Source organism: Rhinichthys klamathensis, unplaced genomic scaffold, assembly GCF_029890125.1.
Source record: "Rhinichthys klamathensis goyatoka isolate OS25496 unplaced genomic scaffold, OSU_Roscu_1.1 h1tg000103l_1, whole genome shotgun sequence".
NCBI classification, from domain to species: Eukaryota; Metazoa; Chordata; class Actinopteri; order Cypriniformes; family Leuciscidae; genus Rhinichthys; species Rhinichthys klamathensis.
The window spans coordinates 6,035,049-6,059,150 of NW_026606642.1; the positions used below are offsets into that span (position 1 = coordinate 6,035,049).

Below are 24,102 nucleotides of genomic sequence, written 5' to 3' on the forward strand. Positions count from 1 at the left end.
GTTTTAAGCCTATGTGCATTTCAGCCTATGTGCATTTTAAAGTAAACCCCATGCCGTAATGGAAAAAGTATGTACATATATTGGACAGTTGCTTGTAATTGCTATCAAATATTGTTTACATAAAATAAACATGTGTATTTTTACATATATTGGAGAAATGCTTGTAATTACTGTCTATTAATGTGTATATAAAGTGAATCCATACATTGAGTAAATGTCATGTTGATATATTGGAAAGTTGATTTTAATTAGTATAAAGCAATGTTTATATAAAGGTTTATATAAAGTATACCTCATACATTGATGTTAAAAGTATATAGAAGGTAAAGCCCCATACATTAAAGGTACAAATATGTAGAAATATTGGAGAGTTGCCTGTAATTATTGTCAAATAATGTTTATATTGTTACGGGTGTGGTGCAGGCAGAGGAAGAGGCAGCAGTCAACAGGTCCAATTCAAATATAATTTACTCAAACAAAACAAGGATCACGGGAAACAGCAACACACCATACACAAACGTTACATAAACGAGAACCGACAAGGAGTGAGGGAGAACACAGGGTTTACATAGACAGAGAACAGATTAGGGAAACAAGGCACAGCTGGGGCAAATGAACTAGACACAGGTGAATAAACTAAACACTAACGAGGAGCGGGAAACTGGAAACAGGACTGAACCAAATACACAAAGAACGGGGGAAACACAGGACACACATGTAACATAACGCCCCCTCCAAAAAGGCGCGTCCTCGCGCCGTATAACTTCAAAAGGGGTGGGGGGGCGGGCGCCCTGGAGGCTGACGAGGGCGTGGCCTACCCTGAGCAGGAAGCCTCCAGGGCGGAGCAGGACGTGCAGGAGGCCAGGGCGGAGCAGGATGTGCAGGAGGCCAGGGCGGAGCAGGATGTGCAGGAGGCCAGGGCGGAGACTTTCCCTCGGGCGGCCAGGGCGGAGACTTTCCCTCGGGCGGCCAGGGCGGAGACTTTCCCTCGGGCGGCCAGGGCGGAGACTTTCCCTCGGGCGGCCAGGGTGGAGAGGCCACTTCAGGTGGCCAGGGTGGAGAGGCCACTTCAGGTGGCCAGGGTGGAGAGGCCACTTCAGGTGGCCAGGGTGGAGAGGCCACTTCAGGTGGCCAGGGTGGAGAGGCCACTTCAGGATCAGCGGGCTCTGGCTCGGATTGGCTGGACAGAACCAGCGGTGCAGGCTTGGCTGGGCTGGACGGAACCAGCGGCGAGGGATTGGCTGGGCTGGACGGAACCAGCGGCGAGGGCTTGGCTGGACTGGACGGAACCAGTGGCGAGGGTTTGGCTGGACTGGACGGAACCAGTGGTGAAAGGTCGGCTGGACTGGACGGAACCAGTGGTGCAGGCTTGGCTGGGCTGGATGGAACCAGCGGTGAGGGCTTGGCTGGGCTGGACGGAACCAGCAGCGAAGAGGGCTTGGTGCTGGACAGAACCAGCGGTGAAGAGGGCTTGGTGCTGGACAGAACCAGCGGTGAAGAGGGCCTGGTGCTGGACGGAACCAGCAGCGAAGAGGGCTTGGTGCTGGACGGAACCAGCAGCGAAGAGGGCTTGGTGCTGGACGGAACCAGCGGTGTAGAGGGCCTGGTGCTGGATGGAACCAGCGGCGAAGGCTGCTCTGGGCTGGACGGGATCAGTGGTGGAAGCTCTGGATCTATGCTGGACGGGACCAGCGGTGAACAAGTCTCAGCAGGATGAGACTCACGATTATGCTTCAACACCCACTGCACATACTTCACAAAGTTCCCCCGAGGCCCATCTCCGGGCAGGCGTGCCTTGGTCTCAGCATTGAGACCTGCCCGGAAGAACACACTGAGGCTGGTGTCATCATAATGAACATATGGTACTAAGTTCAAATACCTCAGTGTGTGGGCCTCGAGGGACAGATCCTCCTGGGAGAGAAGCAGAATCTCTACTGCTGCAAAATCCATTCTCTTTTCTTTTTCTTGGTCGGTTCTTCTGTTACGGGTGTGGTGCAGGCAGAGGAAGAGGCAGCAGTCAACAGGTCCAATTCAAATATAATTTACTCAAACAAAACAAGGATCACGGGAAACAGCAACACACCATACACAAACGTTACATAAACGAGAACCGACAAGGAGTGAGGGAGAACACAGGGTTTACATAGACAGAGAACAGATTAGGGAAACAAGGCACAGCTGGGGCAAATGAACTAGACACAGGTGAATAAACTAAACACTAACGAGGAGCGGGAAACTGGAAACAGGACTGAACCAAATACACAAAGAACGGGGGAAACACAGGACACACATGTAACATATATAAAGTAAACCCCCTTATTTAAACGGTAAACATGTAGAAATATTGGAGAGTTGCTTGTTATTACTGTCAAATAATCTTTATATAAAGTAGCACACTGTATTTAAATGGTACAAATATGTAGAAATATTGGAGAGTTGCTTGTTATTACTGTCAAATAATGTTTATATAAAGTAAACCTGCATACATTAATGGTAAAAGCTTGTACATTTATTGGAGATGTGTCTGTAATTACTGTCAAATAATGTTTTAATAAAGCAATAACTGTTAAAAATATGTTTCTGAAACTTAATATGACAAGATCTTGTTTTTTTGTACAGGATAAAACCAATATTTAACAGGAATTTACTGTAAATAGATTGAATAATGACATAAAATAAAAGTTTAAATCGATTAATATACTGGTATTAGGCTTTAAATTAGGGTATCTGAAGGTAATTATACAACATTTTCTGTGTGTTTTACATAGAAAAGTCTTTACTTTGACAAGGAGTTCTTGTAGATGGATTGGATTATCCTAAAAATATACCAAATAATACTGTATTAAAACAGAAGTCTTTGATTTAATTATGTAATTTTAAGGTATTTCTGCAATATTTGTAAGTTTTTATACAGATTTATACATTCGTTTAACATTCAACAGACATTTTTTTATGAGATTTTTTTTTCTTTCTACAGCAGTTTGACTGTAAAAATACAGAAAATGTTTACAGTAAATATCCGTTTTCAAAAAACAACATTTTTCTGTAAAATAATTTAAGTTTTTTTACTGTAATTTGACGGTAAGTGGTTGGCAACTTTGCTGCCAGACTTTTTACCGTTATTTTACGAAAAAAAATTTTACAGTGTAGAGATTAACATTTACTATTAGCCTAATTAACTGCACTTCAGCATTGTTAATGTTAATTGTTTCAATATTTAGAGAGTCAGGCCCACTATATGTGTGTTGTAGCCATTAAATAAGCGCATTTAATTTAATTTTTGTTAAAATATTATAATGTTTTTTTTTTTTTACATCTATGCTGATTATGAAAATTGAACATTACGAGTAAGATGCGCAATATGTCGGAAGATATGATGGGTCAGACATGATTTTGACCAATAAATTTAAATTTACACATTTACATTTAGTCATTTATTTTAGCAGAGGCTTTTATCCAAAGCGACTCAACTGAGGACTAAACCAAGCGAGTCGTGAAAAGGCAAAAACAACGCAAGAAGTGCTCAAAATACCAAGTTCGGACATTGCTCTGAGTAGCATAAGCCAGACAAGCAGGATTTAAAGGAAAAGGATTTTTATTTTTATTTTTTTATGTTAAGTATAAATTAAGTTTTGTTTTGTAGAAAGCCTTTTTTAAAGTGAATTTCGTTTTGTATAAATTGTATCTTAATTTTAATACATTTTTCATCAACCAATTGACTGGGTATAGCCTAAATAAGAAGCAAATATAGCAGACAATATGATAAAGATAAGGAGGCGAAGGCGCGATTGCATTGCACGTGAACTGGAGCACATCTATATATATATATATATATAGGCTAATTGCGCAGCTCCCCCTGTCAATGATCTAGCACCCCCTCAGCACCTGCGTTAAAAATTATCTGGCGCCGCCACTGATTATACTGCTATTTCTCTTTACAGTAAATAACTGTGATTCCCATTGCATCATGGGAATTTTCTGTGATGTCAAAGACCACATACAGAGACTTACTGTATTTTTTTAAATTTGCAGTACACAACTGTATTTAACGTAACGGTCTCTCTGACTGGCACCATTCCATCGTGCTTTTTATTTCCTAATTTTTGACTTACACCGCGTGTCTACGTTATAACAGTCAGAGGCTTTCTATATTGGACACATTGAAGCGAACGGACCATTACTGCAGCGCTCGGACTCGGAGAACCGTACGTCAGAAATATAACAGCGCATTACACTGTCTGGGATTTGTCTGTCGTGCCGGAGCATCCAGTGTATATAGCCTAATATCACTGGGTTCTGACTGTCTTTTGTTGGACTGCGCCGTTCGTGTCTGGCCCGGGGAAGAGACGGAATTCACTTCACCGAGAGAGAGTCCAGAAAGCAAGGTAAAAAACATTCTGTGTGTTGACAGGTTTGTGCACACTAGTTTAACATTATAGGCCTACTCGTCAACATGGCAGTAACGAACTTTATACCACGGTAAACTGCGCTAATGTTTCATTTTACAGACTTTGTTAGATTATTGAATTGAATTGTTAGATTATTGAATTATTGAAATAAACTAATGTGAAATTCTGTCTTGGTTGTTGCCAGAGTTGTCCTACTGTTGAGAAAATAACCTTGTGTATGTTGGCTAACAAGTTTTATGGCCAGCGGACACCTTTCTAGTTTTAGCATTGCAAACTATAACATATTATATATTATTTTTTTTAATGGAATTTGATATTTACTGCAATTTTGTATGTGTTTAAAAAGGAAACTGCAACAAAGCGCCAATTCGCGCCAGTGACGTCTAGCAAGATTCCTGAGGTAAGCTTAAACTGTAATTGAAATCATATATATTTTTTAAATATATTTTGACATAAGTTTGCTAAAATTATTAGCATTATGTGATAAGTGCTTTGGAACCACTTTTGTAGGTAGCATACAATATCTTATAAAATCTCTATAAAATTGGCTAACTTTATATCAAATAGGCTAAGTGACCTTTGCATCATGTCTAACATTAGATTTATTACACAAAAAATTAACCAATCAGAAGATGGACTATTTTCTATGTTCAGTCTCACCAGATTAAATGTATCCAGGTAAGCATTGCAGTAAAACTCTCACTAATTCATTTATACCAAATCTAGTATTTTAATAACTCAAGATTATATATATATATATATTTACATTATTTTGATATTTTATTAGGCAGAAGACTCTACCATTGCAATCCCACCTGACCAGAAAGGTCCTAGTATCAGCGCACAGGTGGGTTAACTACTGGAAGGAGAACGATCATCACTCAGTGATTTCTTGCATGTGTCTTACTGTGTATTTGTCTCCAACAGGAACCCCTTCACTGCAGACAAGCTGAAATGGGCTAAAACATCGATTTCAGTCTTTCTCTCTATGGATCTCAGCATTTTTGGACAGAATTTAGGATATGTAAGTATTAAAATGTAATCTGGCATAATTTAATTTAGTTAATCTGAAATGTTTGAAAATGCAATTGACAAAAAGATATTTACAAATAGGCTATATATTCTTAAGTTTTAGTAAATAATAATAAAAATGTATAAAATAATAAAAATGAATTTTTCTCCTCTCTCTCTCCCCCTCTCTCCCTCTCTCTCTCTCTCTCTCTCTCTCTCTCTCTCTCTCTCTCTCTCTCTCTCTCTCTCTCTCTCTCTCTCTCTCTCTCTCTCTCTCTCTCTCTCTCTCTCTCTCTCTCTCTCATATAGTGTTGGAACCGGGATCTCCTCTGAAGGACTGAGTACATTTGTGTTTGTGGACACGCATACAGACCAGAGAACATTCTGATGTTGTCAGTCAAGTTCTGAACAGGAACCAATCTTTGGAGAAGTAACATTAATTCACAAAGGTGGACAAAAACATTGTGTTGGCTTTTTAAAGGGGTCATATAATGCCATTTTTGTACAAGCTAATATGATTCTTTAGAGTCTAAATTAAAAGTTTGTAATATACTTTAATTAAAAATTCTCATTAGTATTGTAAGAAAACACTTTACCTAGTCAAAAACAGCTCTGTTTTCAGCACGCCGTTTCAGTGCATATGACTTTAAATGATAATGAGCTTTGCTCACCCCGCCTCTCTGTTCTGTGTACACGTTTGTAACACAATAACCATAACGCGTTGTTCATTATAGACGTGGGATTATGAATTATATTGAGAACGTCGTACATAGAAAACATGCCGTAATGTAACCTGAGTGTAAACCTTAGACGCATTCATTGTGAAGCGTGCATCTAGCGATTTGCAAAGATTAATATAAATATTAAAGGTTAATAAAACGTTACACTCACTTCAGTTATTTTGGAGGTTCAGCAGGAACCCGAATAGTTGGTATCGGTCCAGGAGCAGCTTCTTAGCAAAACCAGCTTTATACTGACCCTCCTCGTTTATAAGCAGTCTGGTGTGTGAAATGATTCGCGCAAATATGAAAGCATTGACGTTGCTCGTGGGGAATATTCCCTTCGAAAAAAAACTCAGCCACTGCGTCTTCAGCGGTTCGGATTTAGGAACATTAAAATGACTGCTGTGTTCGTTATTACACCCAAGAACAGAACACCACAATCGCTTAGACGCCATTCTGCTCATAGACAGTGCTCCAGCATATCAACAATGACCGCGCCGGTTCGCGCGGACTATGATTGACAGCTGGCTCACGAGTGAGGGTGGGTCTGTGTTGAAACGCGTCTGTCATTCAACAATCGTGGGAGGGACGTCTGACCGTGTGACGTCACAGGCTGAACGGCTTGATTTGAGGCAGGGGAAAACATATAAGGAGATTAAAACAAAAACACTGGATGGATTTTTATCATTTTATGATGTTTGTGTACAGGCACTGCCAACACACATTTCATTACAATCAACTTGTAAAAGTGCATGTACCATTATATGACCCCTTTAAAGAAAATTTTTATGATGACTTTTACTCCTATGCTGTGGAAAAGATGGAGGAGTAGACAGTCAGACATTGATAATAATAATAAATCTTTCTTGAGCATCAAAGAGACTTATTTCAAAAACATTAGGACACTTAAATAATTATTTTGGCCACCAGTGTACATGAATCCAACAAATCTTTGGAAATAATTATTTTGAAGGTGGGGTTATGTGTCATGTATTGTGAAAAGAACTGTGTTTTGCCCTGTGTTGGACATTTCCTTTTTGACTGCTTAATGTATTTATATTCTGCAGTTTTATGAATGTAATGGGTGCTATTTCATTATAATAATTGTATAAGCTAAACAACCAATGCCTCTACAATCATTTTGTCAAATGCTAAAGTTTTGTTTAGGATTTTATGTACTTTTTTTAACAATGTGTGTGATGGACAGCACATAATGTGTTCATTTAACATGTTTACACATCTTTGTGCTAACCTTTCTGACATATTTACTTTGTTAAAATTAACACAAAACCCTAAACTCACCCATTAATGTACAAAAATGTAACATAATTTCCAGCATTGGCAGACTGTTTATTTTGTGATGTATATGAAATGTTTAAAATAAAAAAAGGTGTTTTGTAATAATTTTGTCTAATTGATTTGAATGTCAGTAGTACTCAAGTAGAATAAAAATAAAAATTAATTCTATATTAAAATGATGAAATCTAATTTATATTTAGTACAAATAAAAATAATTACAGTAGTGTACTGATTAGCTTAATTTTTACAGTAATGCACTGTATTACACAATTACAGTACCATGTAGTTACTGTAAAACTGAAATACGGTATGGTACTGTAACTCTTAATTACAGTAACTTACTGGCAACAGTGTTGCCAGTAAGTTACTGTAAAAAACACTTGAAAAGTCTAACAGTGCAGACAGACACACACACACAGACAGACAGACGTTCCTGTAATTTATAGATAGATAGATAGATGTGACCCTATTTGACAACAAGCTCCCAAGAACAAGAAACGTGGAAGAAAATTTAAAAGGTCTAGTAATATTTTCATTACATTTATGAGCACTACAGTCACTGAACAAATTACACATGATTTCCATTACACGAGAATAGATGATAAAAATGAATGCTGATTTGCACTCGGCTCTCGCCAAAATAAGCACCAACTAAGACGTAGCTTTACAGTAAACTAATGTGGTCCATATGTCTCCATTCATTTAAGTTCCCTTCCGTCCTTGGCAAAGAGCCTTCTTACATCATGTCAAAATTTGCCTTAATGTACAGGTGATGAACATACAGGACATGAGGGATCATCTGCTACCCAGAGGTTTCGAATCTGTAGTGATGGGAGAACATTGACCTGATGAGGAAACTGATCCTACTCTCTTCCATTGACCAAAGGGTCTTGCCAGCCCATCTTGCGTTGTTCCACACCCTCCCATCTCATCCAGTCTCCCTGCTTGGCCTGGGAAATGGCCTTTATACACCTCATCCTCTCCTCCTGCTTTCGCACCTCGTTGACTACCAGCTTCCTCCTTTGAGCTGGGCCTGCCTTGTGCCATAGGAGGAGCTGTCTGTACCGCTGTCAAAAACAACAACACACACACTTATGAACATTTTGCGTTGGTTTCACATCGCCTTAAATATGGTGGTGATCAGGTGATCTGAACAAGTTGTATTCAAAATTTTAAGTAAACTTTAAGAACTTAAGTTCAGTAAGATTTTGTTTGGGCGCAGTACCAAACTTTTTCTCTAGATGACAACCAGACTCCATTCCTGACATAACCATATAACCGTGGTCTGAACCATATATTTCCATAATTTTCATAAAATTTATGAAGTAGACATCCTATTCAGAAGTAGTATGGGAAGTTTGGAAGATTTTGATATGAATTCAACCTCTAATAAAAACAAAGTGTAACGCTGATATCCAAAGACGACGAAGATAAATCCAAAGTTTATTAAACAAGTACTAACAAAAGAGCCAACAATGTGAGACAGTGTGCTACGCACAAACAAAACCAGACAAAGAAGTGAAAAGAAGGAGGAACTTAAATACACAGTGATGATGATGATGTGCAGGTGCAGGTGATCAGGTGATGGCTGATTGAGTGCAGGTGTGAATCATTAGGAATGCTGGGAAATGTAGTGCCGTTGAGGTGTATGACATAAAGAGAACACGTATGTGCGTTATAGCTCGCCGTCAAATCACAAATGGTGAATTTACTCTTTTTATCTTTATATTTAAAGCATTTTCAGACATTTAAAAAAAAAATTGAATGGATGTTATCTTTTAAATCCTTGGCATGAAAACTAACTGAGATTTCTACCAATCTTTCATGATTTTTCATGTTCATCGTGATTTAAAAAAAAAAAAGTTTTAAAACACCTTAGGATTGAAAATATTCTTGTTGCAAATTGATAAATTACTGCTCCTCTGTAATTTATTTTGGAAATCAGTGACCATATATGAAAACTTAGAGATTGTAAGCTTTCAAATAATACATAGTTTGTCAAGACTAGTTTGGGTTTAGTATATATTACTATTTTAAATGTAATGGCTGTGGGCCCACCGGTGGGCCGGTGACAGAGGCAGTTTGGTTCAATTTACTGGTGTTTTATTTAGTGCTTTAGATCTGTAAAGGGAATGATTCACGAAAGGTAATCCTTTTTGGACGTCTGACATTTTGATGATTTTTGATGGATCATTTTTCTTCAATCTGTTCTGTGAGGTCATCAACTGTGAGGTTCATAATAGCAGAGGGAAAACTGCAAATCACACATACACTAAAGCCTCTTGCACAAGATGTTTGTCCATCCAGCATATCACACCATGATTCTGAGGAAATCACACCACAGGTTTCAGTTTGACTCGGATGTTAGTGTCTCACCTCAGTATGACCGGCAATGAGAGATGATTTTACCTGTTTTATCATTCACTACAACTAAATGATTATTAACCATTATAAAGCCCATAATCTTTATTTTACCATTTATTTTAGGAAGATTTACACAATTACAATCTATACTTTTATACTTAGCACATTCAGACAACTACCATTATATCAGTGTTAAGTGATTAAAAATAATGTTGTTTACTAATAAGAACATGTAAAGTCTTAATAAGAGCTTAATAATTATGTATTATGTAATAATGTATAATATGCAGAGCATGTGTGTGTACATTAGAAGGGTTAAACTGTGTCGTGGGAGGATTCACAGCTTGACTGTTTCCAGCGGATATAGTCTTATTACATCAGACACTGAACTACTGAAGGACATGTTTCACGTGCTTGTTTTGTTCTGTTTGTGCAGGATTTGTCTTGGTAAGTTATTAAAACATTTTTACAGCTTAATTATTTATGTTTCAGAACATTATCAACTGCTGCTGTTCAAATAAGGGATTTGCTTTTGCTTTTCTTCATCAAACTGAGATTTACTTTATTCTGTTTTAATTTCCCACATACACAACTATGAAATGATTGAAAATAATTAGCAGAGTGAAACTTGTTTTACAATGTGTGATGAACCATCACATGTTTATATAGCTCTACAGGAGATAGTGTAAAACATATATTAGAGATAAAAGATCATGCTCATCTGTCTGTTCTTATAAATGATGTTTGACATTTTGTGTGTGTGCTGTTCTTCAATTCACATTTAAATGTTACAAACTGATTTCAGGTTTATAAACCAACAAGAATGAAAACTAGTTTTGTTCTCCAGGTGTGTTTGGTGATTCAGTGTCAGTGATGGAGGGAGATTCTGTTACTCTAAACACTGACGATACTGAAATACGTGAAGATGAAGATATACTGTGGACATTTAGACATGAAAAGTCTGTCTTAGCTAAAATCAGTAGAGAGACTAAAGTTTCCTCCACATTTGATGATGTTCCTGATGGGAGATTCAGAGACAGACTGAAGCTGGACGATCAAACTGGATCTCTGACCATCACAAACACAACAACTGAACATACTGGAGTTTATCAACTAGAGATAAGTGGAGTGAAATCGTCATCAAAATTATTTAATGTTTCAGTCTACGGTGAGTAGAGATCATTTGTCCAAATGTTCACATATTCTCGTTTTATTTTACTTGAACTATTAAGAATATATGAAGAATCACAGTGTGTGAGATGACAAAAACACTAACTGATATTAAACATTCATGCACATTAAACAAAGCATTTATTTTAACAAGTTCATCCATATTCCAATTTATTCTCTTATCTTTCTCAGCTCGTCTGCCTGTTCCTGTCATCAGCAGAAACTGTTCATCATCATCATCATCATCATCATCATCATCATCATCAAATTGTCCATTGGTGTGTTCATCAGTGTTGAATGTGAGTGATGCGACTCTCTCCTGGTACGCAGGAATGAGTGTATTGTCCAGCATCAGTGTGTGTGATCTCAGCATCAGTCTCTCTCTACCTCTGGAGGTGGAATATCAGGATAAAAACACCTACAGCTGTGTGCTGAACAATCCCATCAGCAACCAGACCACACATCTGGACATCAACACACTCTGTCACACATGTGCAGGTACAGCAGCACTGATGATATATGTGTGTGTTTACTGACCTGATCTCTGTCTTCTGGTGTAGATCAGACTAATTCCATCACACTTTCTTTATCATTACAGCACCGGACGCACAGTCTTCTTCACACTCTCCAGTGTCTCTGATAGTGTTGATCTCTGCTGGATCTCTGATGATTGTTGTTATAGTTGTGATCTTCTGCATCTGCAAGAAAACTGATGGAGAAGGCAAGTGTTACCTACTGCTAATAAGAAAGAATTGGTTATTGGATGTTTTGTATTTAATGGATTTTTTTTATTATTTTGTTATAGTTGTTGACGATGAAAGAGTTCCGAATAGAGATAATGAAGAGATCACTTATGCTAATCCAACATTCTACAAACGAAATACACAGAAACTGGTGAGGTCATTTTTATTGCAAGTTTTTTTTTTTGTCTTATAGGATCTGACACACACATAATATACATATTAATAAAGACACTAGAGTTTTTAGTGTTCTGCTCTGATGGCTTCAGTAGATCAGTGGTTCTCAACTGTACGTCTGATAGCAGATAGCTGGGGGAAATGGATGCAAATAATACAGTTAGCATAGCATTCATAATTAGGGTATAGCAAAAAAAATCGATTTTTAAAATGGAAGAGGATGTTATTGTTGTCAATAGTTTGTGTGTCCAATCAAACTGCATAGAATTTGATTCAATTTTATTGGTGCACAATATTTGGCACAGTACTCATTTTAGCCTGGTAAATCTCACTTTTGCTGCAGAATCTGAACTATGCATTTACCACAAAAAAAAGTTAGTTATTTTATATTTAATTAAATTACTTTTTAATTAAAAAAATGTAATTCTATTTTTGTATCTTGTGGTGTTTTTTTACAGACAGCTAGAGAGGAGAATCACACAGAGTATGCGGTTGTCTGCATAAGATGAAGAAACTCATTTGGCGTTTGGATTTAGTGTGTGAACTCTGATCTTCATTACCTTTGGACAAGTTTTGGGATTATTGAAAAAAAAAAAATCTCATAATGTACATCGACTACGTGATACTAAAAATCAGCTCAGTTTGAGAGTATTGAGTAAAAACCTGTTATGGTCTGATCTAAATATACAGACATGTGGTTTGATCTGTTGCTAAAACAAACAGCATGTGCATAAGAGTGCTGGCCTATTATTGAACTTTTGTGGTAGATGTGCATTTGAGAGGGCATGATAGAGGTGTGAAAACAGCCTGCAGTTGAAGGACTTTTTCCATTCATGCTAATGTGAAACTCAGTTTACTTGTTGCCATGCAATAGTGACTCTATCCATCATAATCTCAGACAAATAATACATTCTCTCAAATCAAACAATGATTTAATTTGAAACCTTACTGTGTGAACGTGCAAATGTCATGCATTTGTTGTAAGTGAAAACTTAAATGTAATATGTGTGCAACACATGCTTGCTCGCGTCACTTTTGTTGCCTATTTAGTTCTTAAAACTTTGGTTTGGCTTTCAATGTGTGAACACAGAAAAGCACTGACCATGTTCCTGGATAAGCATCTTTGTTGATCCTGGAACAACGTTTTAATCAACCAATCAGATTTGAGAGACAAGAATACAGTTTATGTCAAGTTTTGGCTTCCAACCTGTCAGCAAACAGAAGAATACAGCACAAAGGTAACTTCCACAAAGTGTGTTTATTGGCAGGAGTAAGCACAATTTGACCAAATTTTAATACACCAATAATGGAGGTTCAAAAACTCTTTTATCAACATGCCGTTATTATAATAAACATTACAATGTAACTGATTATACAGAAGTGCATAAACTTTTGAGGAAAGCTTTGCTCTGACGACACATTCCTGTCATTGGTGATAGCCTACCCTATATACAAGATGGAACTAGTGTTCATTTTTAGAAAAGAAAAACATCCCGGTATGAGAGACAAACCAAAACTTTAACATTTTTATATTGTTCAGGCAATATGTATAAAAAAATAAAAATAATAAAAACATTGTATGGAAAACCTAATAATGTGGATCTGTTTTGGTTCAAAATGTATTCCCAACAACAAGAATACAGTGTTAGGCTACACTTCATTTCTGTAGTGATGGGCAGATCGAGGCTTCGTGAAGCAATGAAACAGTTGAACCAAATGGGCCGTATTGTTTCGAGGCTTCCAACACCACAATCAATCCGACACCTGTCTCCACTGTGACACCTATGGTCACTTGCAGGTGTTAATCTGAAACAACCTTGACGAGCCATTAAAAAATGTGTTGTTTTTTATTATTGTATTTTTCTAATATGTGAAGCTTGTAACCTGTAGGCTCCTCAATGTGCATAATGTTATTTTGGTCCTGCAAAATGAATATTATAAAAGAAATCAAGCCACAATGTATCACTTTTTTAGAGATTTTTATTAAAAAATATGAATTTCTCTGCTGTGGAAAGACTTAGCCTACTTCTTTTTTTACAGATAATTTCTCCAGCCTTTGAAAAAATCCCCTGGGACATTTGTTGCTGCTGGCATGCAAAGATATTTTTTAGCTAGGACATACAAATGAGGAAAGATTACTGCTCTCTCTTTCCAGTAGGTTGGTGGATCATGAGTTCTGGGCAAATCTATCTGTCTATAGGCTATATTTATATCTATGCATCTATTAATGTGTCACTATATGTATACTCTGTCTGTCTCTAGCCTATCCGTCAATGTGTTGTGTACATTTAAATGTAAGCCTAAATAGTCTATAACTAATCAAATAGCACTATGTCACTATATCACCAAAATCCGCTATATCAAAATCAAACTCCTCTCACAAAAACCCACGAGGTCAAAATGCGTTGATTTCACTTTTATACAGATGTGCGATTGTGTGGTCTGTTGTTCCCGACCGTGTCAATCAAACGCTGATTCGGCGGATCACACCTGATGAAACAGTGAAACACTTCGAGGCTTCCTTTGGCCATAGTCACGTGACATGGGTGTTTTGAATCACGCTTCGGATCAGTGTTTCGAAACATCTGTGCTTCGGGATCTCGCAAAGCTTCGGAACGACTGTTTCGTGTCAGCCATCCTTACATTTCTGTACATAAATATATAAGACAGACCCTGCTCTCAACCACACTTTACTCCACAGGGTTTGGGGTTTTCAAAATGTATTGATTGAGAGACAGGCAATCATTGAAGGGTGTGTGTGTGTGTGAGCACTAGGGGGCGCTTAGGCTTGAGTACAGGTAAAAATCAAGGGGGTAATCCATCAACCGGAAGTTGAAGCCGGCCGGGTGCCGCCATGTTGTAGCAGAACTTCACTTGCGTTAGCATTTCCATTGACTCCCATTCATTTTGGCGTCACTTTGACAGCGAATAACTTTACATCTGAGGCGTTTAAAGACTCCATTTGTCCATTATTTATTTCTAAAGAAACACGACAATGTATAAAGGGCTCCATTACCTTCTATGTTACATTATGGCCCCGTAGAAACAGATATTGTAAAAATAGGCTAACGATTGCGTCATAACCACTCGACTCTCTGTCGCGCTGTACAGAAATTACCGTACAGACAGGAGGAGAAGCTCGCAGGCAATCGGGGGGACGTCCCGTCAAGAGAGAAGCCCATAGATAATGAGTCCATAAAAGCAACGGAATAATTACTCCTGCTCACTCACGCCAAAGGACTCTGCTCAAGTTCCCCGTCTCTGCAAGATTAACGTTGGCAATTTTCACGCACAGCTACTAGAAGATTAACGTCTGTCAGACAGGTTGCTCACGTCATCAAGCTTAGTTTGAGTCGGTTTGAGTCTGCGCGTCAGGAACGGAAGTGCTCAAAAATCGCTAAAAATGGGCTTCAACTGTCTCAACTGAGTTCCAATGAGATGGCTCTGTCCACTTCTTATACTGTCTATGGTAAAAATGGATGGGTGTGTTTACAATTATAGAGGAAATTTATTCATTTGAGGTCTGCAATAAAACAGGAATAAAGAAAATAAGTAGGCCTTTGTTAATATGAACAGTATTATAAATAGGCTACAGACGAATAAGTCTGTAAAAAATACAAGAGAAATATCAACAATAACAGAAAAAGCTGAACATTGCACAATTTAACATAGTAATTTACAAAATTACTAAAATAATCATAGTTTATCTTTAACATAGTAATTTACAAAATTACTAAAATAATCATAGTTTATCATAGTTCATCAAAAGCAGTTTTTCACACGCTGAGGTAAATACTTAAATTATGTAAAGTGCTTATATGTAAATAGCCTACATATATATGTAAAGTGCACAATATAGTTCATCAAAAGCAGTTTTTCACACGCCGAGGTAAATACTTATATATGTAAAGTGCTTATGTAAATACTTAAATTATAAATTATACTGTATGTTCCTCTGTGCGATTAAAGGCCAGTTGTTTGATTATTTAGCGAGAGAACATCCTTTGTACAGGCAAGCTTTTTTATACCACTGTCCTGTAAGAAGAAAACAGATTCACAAAGTTAAAAGAAATGAACAGGATTGATGTTCCAGTTAAACAGACTCAAAGTCTCTACAGTCTATAATGAATCTGATAAACTGAAATCACACTGTCTTTTTTTGTTCTACAATGATGCAGTAAGTTTGAATGCAGTGTCTGAATCAGGAATTCTCACCAGTTACACCTACAACCACCAGCAGAACACCAACACATGCTCCTCCTATAGCAAGAACATACACAACCCAATCTGTAATGAAAAACTAAACAGGCATTTGTTTTTACCAGAGATCGACAATTGATTTTTCAGGTAAGCTATTTCTGATATTTCCACATTCATTAGCTATGCTATCGAGTGAACAGATAAATGTGTTCTAGTGTTTTATCGCCTAAAACAGTGCTAAAAACTAAATTATATTCTGCATTGTTCATTTGCAGACTGGCCACAATTAAAACAAAAACATTGAATTACATGCTCAAGGGAAAATAAACTGAATGACTGAATTTGACTCACTGGTGACAGTTCCATTAAGGCTCTTTCCGCTGATAATGCTGATGCTGTGCTGACGGCGGATGATGATGCTGCCGCTGCTGATCTGCAGTGTATATTCTCCAGAGTGTGTGTTTCTGGTGTGTGTGATGGTCAGAGATCCAGTCTGATGATCCAGCTTCAGTCTGTCTCTGAATCTCTCTTTACACTGAACATCTGTACAGTTCTTACTCTGATCTCCAGTGATTTCAGCGATGAAAGTGTCATTAAAATACCATGTGATCACATAATTTGTGTTTTTTATGACACCAGGATCTAAAGTAAAAGATTCTCCCTCCTTCACAGACTTGGTATTCGTCTCTCCAACAGGAACATCTGAAATAAAAAATAAACATCATCAAAAAAAAAATGTCTGTTATAAACTAGTAAACAAGCTTAAAAGATTATGGTGTGAACATGGAGTGACAATTAAGGAATGGAAAAGACAATACTGGGCATTGAACTGGGGGTATTTATACACAAGAGAATGAAGAACTGTAACAGTTAGTCCACTGGAAGCAAGTTGTAGAATGACTAACAGGGAATCACATGACAAGACATGAAACATGCACCAAAACAAGACCTGACAGGAACTAAATGAACTGAATACAATGAAAGTCTATGAGAATAAATGGGTAACAAATGAAACAGAAATGAAACGAGAGAACAGGGAAATACAAAAACTAAAATCCCTGGAACAGAAACTGAAATCGAAACCAAACATTACACTCTGAAAGTCCCTTCTCTAATAATGAACACATTGTAATTAAATGTGTATAACCGTAGTCTTTAAACATTAATAAATGACTCACCATGGACAGTCATACTAAAGATTGTTTCACTGATGGTGTTGCTGCCGATGATCTGCAGTTTATAGTGTCCAGAGTGTGTGTTTGTGGTGTTCATGATGGTCAGAGATCCAGTCTGATGATCCAGCTTCAGTCTGTCTCTGAATCTCTCAGTGCCTTCATTACACTGAACATCTGTACAGATCTTACTGAGATCTCCATTGATTTGAGCGATGCGAGTGTTATTAAAAAACCATTTAATCTTTTCTTGTTGGTTTGTTTTAACACCAGTGTTTAGAGTGACTGAATCTCCCTCCATCACAAACACTGACACTCTGTCTGTATAAACACCTGATGCACCTGAAGAAATAACAGTTCATTATAAATCACTTACAAATATATGACACAAATATAGTCCAATGTGTTTGTGTGAGCCTTGGTCGAAAAATTTCGATCCTTAGGGTAGACAAAGGTTTTAAAAAATAGATTACAATTAATTTATGCTCAATCATGAGCTATTACATCATCAATTTGAAAAACAAAGTCGCAATGGTTCAATTTCAACACTGAACACAGCATGTGCGTCATGGGTTCTGTCACTTCTGTCTAGTTTATATCTGGGTTTGGTGACAGAGCTCTGACACTCCCGTTTGTCATGTGCTTGTGTTATAGTCATAGCCTGTAAAAAAAATATTAAAGATCCTTCATTCCTGCACTTGAATACTCGCTTCACTATTCCACCCGTGGCAATGTGATGAAATAAGAAATTGGGCACTGCAAAGTATAAAGTGGCACCGTTTTCCTTTTGTCTTTTATAACTATGTTATTGTCCTCTGGCACTGTTTTATTTAATTAGCCTATATTTTAATTGAGATATTTTGTATTTTTAATTTGAATGAATATGTCTCATTGTATTGTTCCCGTTTATGGCAATGATAAAAAAATAAAAAAAAATAAAAAAAGGCACTGCAAGTGCAGATAAGATCCAGCATTTTTCAAAACCATGTTTGATATGGAAAATAAACATGTTAAGGAAAAATAAACAGATTGGGACAGAGTCGGGATAGAATAAAGTATTTTGCACGCATTCATGAAAGCGATATTTGACTTGACCGTTAAAAGGCGCGTCCCCGACCCGACGCTGACTGAAAGAGCGAGAGCTCTCTTTAGCAGTTTAATACGCTTTAATAACACTTTTTAATAGCAAACACACTCCAAAGTGTCGTTACATTATTTAACGGAAATCGTTATAAATATAGATAGATATATAGATATAGCTTATAGATAGATAGATAGATAGATCTCGGCTATAAGCTATTTTCTTATATAACAATTGGAAATTGAAATCGAAACTAATTATGATTATTCCTACTTCCGCATGCCAAATTCTAAGTGTCAACAAAAACCACAGCAACAAAAACAGCAATAATAGCCTATGACTTACCAAGCTGGAAACCCCACACTTGTAGGAAAATGAAGAGGTTCATCGTGCACTTCTCTAAAACTGATTATGTGGGAAAAGAAGCTGTGCTGTGCATTTTCAATGTTGTTGACATTTTGTGGGCGGAAACTGTTGCGGCTCAGTAAGCAGGCTTTTAAAAGATTCGAATCAATTGAACCAATTGCTTCGCAAAATGATTCACTGTTTCGAAGCGTTCTAATCGCCACTGGTGACCCTGCTGTTCGGTGGAAATGCAACAAAAACTCAGTCCAAACATGCATAAAAGCACATTTTACAAACATATTGCAATGTTTTATTGAGAATAAAATATATCAAATGCAATTACCATCTAATAAGATTAAATAGGCTATCATCAGTGTTGGGGTAGTTACTCAAAAAAGGTAATTAGTTACTAGTTACTAGTTACTTCTGTAAATTGTAATGAGATTACTTTACTAGTTACTGCGTTTGAAAAGTAACTTCACTACTTATTACTTTACTTTCCCGTTTCTTAATTTATGGACAAATATCATAGCCCTATCATCACTTTGCCTGTCTACATAGTGTTTATTGTATAAATATATACAAAATGGCATGTAAAACCATATGAAAGAACAATATCCCTGTCTGCACAAGGAAATATATCTCACTGTAAAATCCACAAACAACAGGATAAAGGAGGCTATGGTGCGGTCATTTTAAAATGGGGTCAACACACAAGTTTTAAAACACAGGCTTTGGGAAACATGAGAATAAACTCTTCTCCTGAGAACAAAACAAGCTTTTTATTCGACTCATGGCAATAAAAATAAAAAATGAAGTGGTCAATGAAAAATAATAAAATAAAGGTCACTTTTACATTTTTGATCTTAATTTAAAATGCATTTTTCTTGGCGATTCAATAGTCGGCAGGGGAAGCATTCCTCTACAATGAACCCTGCAACAAGCCTGTTCATTTTGTTTTGTGTTACCTGCTGTGCTCCAAGACTTGAGAAGAGTTTTTGTAACAGCGTGCGCGGCGCCGATTCCGAGGATGAACGACTTCAAGAAGCCGAATCTGCCCGAGCATGTAGCCTACGTCTCACCGTGACCGCATCGGCACACAGTTTGCGTGTCTAAATCAGTTGCTTATGTTTACAAAATGAGCCTACAATAGCATAATAAGCATTTTTAATAGAAAGATCCATGTTTTATCAAATGTCCACGAAACTTAATGAAATGTTTAGTGAAATTAGAAACCATTTAAGAGATCGTTGATTTAGTTCTATAGTCTACATACATGTTTTTATATCCACATTTTGTTCTAATGTCACAAGTAATAATCTCAGGGTTTACTGGATTTTACGTACACGATTCTTTTTGTAGTGTTATTGGTGGTGATGTAGCCTACTAAAATAAACATCGTCACGTGTGGACCTTTCTTCTTCTCACCGTTGATTCCTGATGGTTAAGAGGACAATTACTCGAGTCGCCCCGTCGTTTCACAGAATAGTACAATGGCGAGCGCGTCGAGTATAAACGCCTCGTCCGTTTGGGGAGGTGCGCGTGCAGTCAGCGGAGACTCGCGCTGCAGAGACCCCCTGTCTCCGTCTCCGTCTCCATTTCCCTCTCTCCTTCGCACCGGCAGCTATGTCACTCAAATCGATCTCTATGGCAACGGTGCGCACGCACCACTAGACAGAACTTTACACACAAGCAAACACGGCTTGGGTAACGCAGGAAAGCGCGTTCCTATAGTATAGTAAAGTAGTGTAGTTACCGATATTTTTAGTGTAATGCGTTACTTTACTTCGTTACCCAAAAAAGTAATATCGTTACTGTAATCCGTTACTTTGTAACTCGTTACCCCCAACACTGGCTATCATATGTGTCTGTGTGTTGTTTTTATAAAAGTCTGGGTTTGTTTTGTTTGTTTCATGGATCTATCAGCTAAACAGACTTGTATCTGCTATTATTCATTTTAATCATGCAATGTCTAATTAAATCGTGTGCAAATGTATAAAATTGATCAGAGAGCAGGTAAACAACCATAGAGATCAGTTCAATAGATTGTCGCTGGGGGGCTATCGCATGATTCACAGAGATCATCACCCCACAGCTGTGAACCACTGGTTCTCTTTCATCATCTCGTTTCGAGATCCACCTATGGGAAGGGCATCCGTACCTGACCTCTGCAGAAGCATCCAATTGCACCAAGTCTGGCTAACAGACAGAACGCAAGACAAGACAGCGCGCAGCCACTGCCAGGTAAGGCCACACCCCCTTACCCTAGGCATATAGCTGTCAGGCGCGCTCCTCCCCCTCAGTTGACATTCGCTTCTCGCGATCTCTGCACTGACACAGTTCGGTTGGATTAACGTTACGCTGCTCACTTTCGAGTCTTCAGGAGGACATATCGCCAGATCAGACTCCGCCAGACGTGAGTGACAGTCGTTTCTTCAGCCTATCCACTGTGTTTTTTGCATCCGGAGCCGCCCGAGCTCTCGCTGTCCTTGAATTCGTGCAGATTTATATATCTGCCAACATATCACAGCAAAATCCCCAGTGTTAAATTAACACTCTGAGTGTGGACTCATATAAACACTGAAGCAGTGTTAAAGTTAACACTAAAGCAGTGTTAAAGTTAATGAGATAATTAAGTGAATAATTGAGGGATGATTGAGCATCATTGAAGACACCTGATGATAACAAGCAGAATCACTGAAGGAGAAAACCGTAAGTTTAAGTCACCATTATGGTGATCAGTATTTGCTTTAGTTGGGCTCTTGACCCTTTAATCATTAACTTCAGATTTTGTTTGGCTGCTGTACGTGAATTATAACAGCCAGATGAACATATAAAAAAAGGTGATCTGATGGTGTTGGTTGTGTTTTAACATAATCATTATTTCACAATCATTTGACCTGAATCACTGAACTCATATATGGGGATATATGATATCCCCCACACTGGGGATTTTGCTGTGTAGAGAGCAGATCTCTCTGATCCCATGCATGTCGCCCTGAGGTTGTCCACAAGAGGGCGCCATTGCCTCACAAATCAACCAGTTGGGCTCACACCGCTCAGTTGCGGCTGCCCAGCCCATGCGTTTTTAGTTGACGTTGTGTGTGGAAGGCCGCTGTGTTCCCCAACACAAAACACACACATAACTAAATAACATTTTTAAACAAACGAATTTAATAAATCCGTTACAGATAGAGTATCTCTCTCCGCGGATATTATTTTTTCTGCCTGCACTTGAGACTGCCCAGTTCATGTGTTCGGGAAATATGTGTTTTCCCCCCACTTTCTGGGGGCACCTTCTGAGGGAAAGTTCAGCACAGTGGACACCACACTATGTTCCCCTCACTCAATAAAGGCTTCGGCCCCAGTGTTTGCCCAACACAAAACACAAAGTTAAGAAATCAAATAAATTAGTTTTGGAGAGAAGACCTCTCTCCGCAGAGAAAACTTCTCACTGCAGAGAGAGGAAATCCATCCGAACCCCTGCATGTCGCCTCTAGTGTGCCCACTAGATGGCGCCTTTGCATCATAATTGAACCAGCTGGGCCCATACAGCCCCGCTCCGGCCCGAGCGGGGGCGCTCGCGAGTCACAAAGCGGCTTGGCAAGCCGTTTCAGCGCCCGAGTGGGTTTTTGCGCAACCGTAACCCAGGGTTACAAGCTGCAGTTTGCAATAAAACCTCCGCATTTCAACAAAAAAGAAAAGGCTTTCTCTCTTCTCACACAGAAGAAAACGCCTCACACATTCTGAAAGATGAAATTTCCCCCCTCCTAACAAGGGAGCGATTCAGATGGTGCCACCAAATCTGATAAACCATGGTTTTTATTCCTGGTATTTTCATGTTCCAAAGGGCGTGGCGCCCCCCGCCCTATATTGGACCTTCGAGTGTTATACAAACATTTGAGGAAATACAATTTCAGAATGTGACACAAGGCTCTCTCGCCTGTGCCATAAAGCAGAACAACTGGTTCACATCAGTCGATCTGAAAGATGCTTTCTTTCACATAAGCATCTACCCTCCACACAGGAAATATCTTCGTTTCGCCTACCAAGGCATTTCTTACGAATTCACAGTTCTTCCGTTCGGGCGCAATTTGAGTCCCCGAACTGTGTGCGGAGGTGGGCGTGGCGCCCCTCAGGCTGCAGGGTCTCATGGCTTCATTTATCCAAGTTGTGCCGTTGGTCTCCTGAGAATGAGAGCGTTCACGAAATGGGTTTTGTCACTACATTTCAGCCCGATTCGCGATCTCTGCCGCTCGGTAACGGTGACGCGCGCCTGCTCGTCTTTCTGGGCCTGCTCGTCTTTCTATATGGAAATATATCTCCCGTTGGGAGAGCGAGAACTTTTACGCACGGGGAACCCCCCTCGGGACGGTTACGATGCGGAAAGTTGTGATGACAGATGTGTCCTTAACAGGCTGGGGAACCACCGAGGAAGGCAGAATGGTGAACGGTCTGTGGCTAAGCAGACTACGTTCAGCGCACATTAACTATTTAGAGCTTTTACCATTTGGAAAGCTCTGAATCATTTTCTGCCTTGCCTGCAGGGACATCCCGTTCTAGTACGGTGCGATAATACCAATGCAGTGGCTTATATCAACCGTCAGGGTGGCATGCGCTCGTCGAAACTCCACGCTCTGCCTACAGGCTTTTGGTGTGGAGCAGAAAGGTTTTTCTGTCATTACGCGTGACTCATGTCCCAGGCATTCTGAACAGAGGCGCGGATCTGCTATCGAGGGGAAACCCAATCTACGGGGATTGGCGTCTTCACCCTCAGATAGTGGAGAGGTTATGGATGAGATTCGGACAGGCAGCCGTAGATCTTTTCGCCTCGCGCAAAAATCACCTTTATCCTATGTTCTTCTCGCTAAAGGACGTGGACGCGCCCCTCGGGGCAGACGCACTGGCCCACCCATGGCCCAAAGTGCTGCTGTATGCTTTTCCTCCCCTGTGCCTGATAATTTTCGCACTGGCCAGGGTGAGAGAGCACGGCCTGTCTCTCATTCTGATAGCACCCAGGTGGCTCAAAGCCCCGTGGCTGGGAGACATAATCCCTCTGTTATACGCCAGGCCATGGCGCCTCCCCCCTCGCACGGACATACTGTCCCAAGCCAACGGGGAGATTTACCACCCCCACCCGGACAGGGTGGCTCTCTGGGCCTGGCTCGTGAGAGGACGAACCTAAATGCACTGGGGCTCCCGCCGTGTGTAATCGCCACTACTCAGAATGCCAGGGCCGTTTCCACACGATCCCTAAATGTCTGTAAGTGGCAAGTGTTCGAAGGGTGGTATGATGGGCGTGGTCTCACATCTTATCAGTGCTCGGTGCCTGATATTTTGTGTTTCCTGCAAGACCTCATGGAAAGAGGCAGGTCCTTTTCCACTATTAAGGTCTACCTGGCTGCAATTTCA

General features: G+C 39.2%; 1 protein-coding gene across 1 annotated transcript; it reads right to left on the reverse strand.

Annotated features, from left to right (window-relative positions):
• Positions 1-15,825: 15,825 nt before the first annotated feature.
• LOC130086902 (uncharacterized) lies at positions 15,826-18,747 on the reverse strand. Its single transcript, XM_056253129.1, has 5 exons — positions 18,691-18,747; positions 17,271-17,606; positions 16,444-16,794; positions 16,108-16,179; positions 15,826-15,927 (listed from the first exon to the last, which is right to left on the reverse strand). The coding sequence occupies exons 1-5, from the start codon at positions 18,731-18,733 to the stop codon at positions 15,875-15,877; spliced, it is 855 nt and encodes a 284-aa protein (XP_056109104.1). The 5' UTR covers positions 18,734-18,747; the 3' UTR covers positions 15,826-15,874.
• Positions 18,748-24,102: the final 5,355 nt, after the last annotated feature.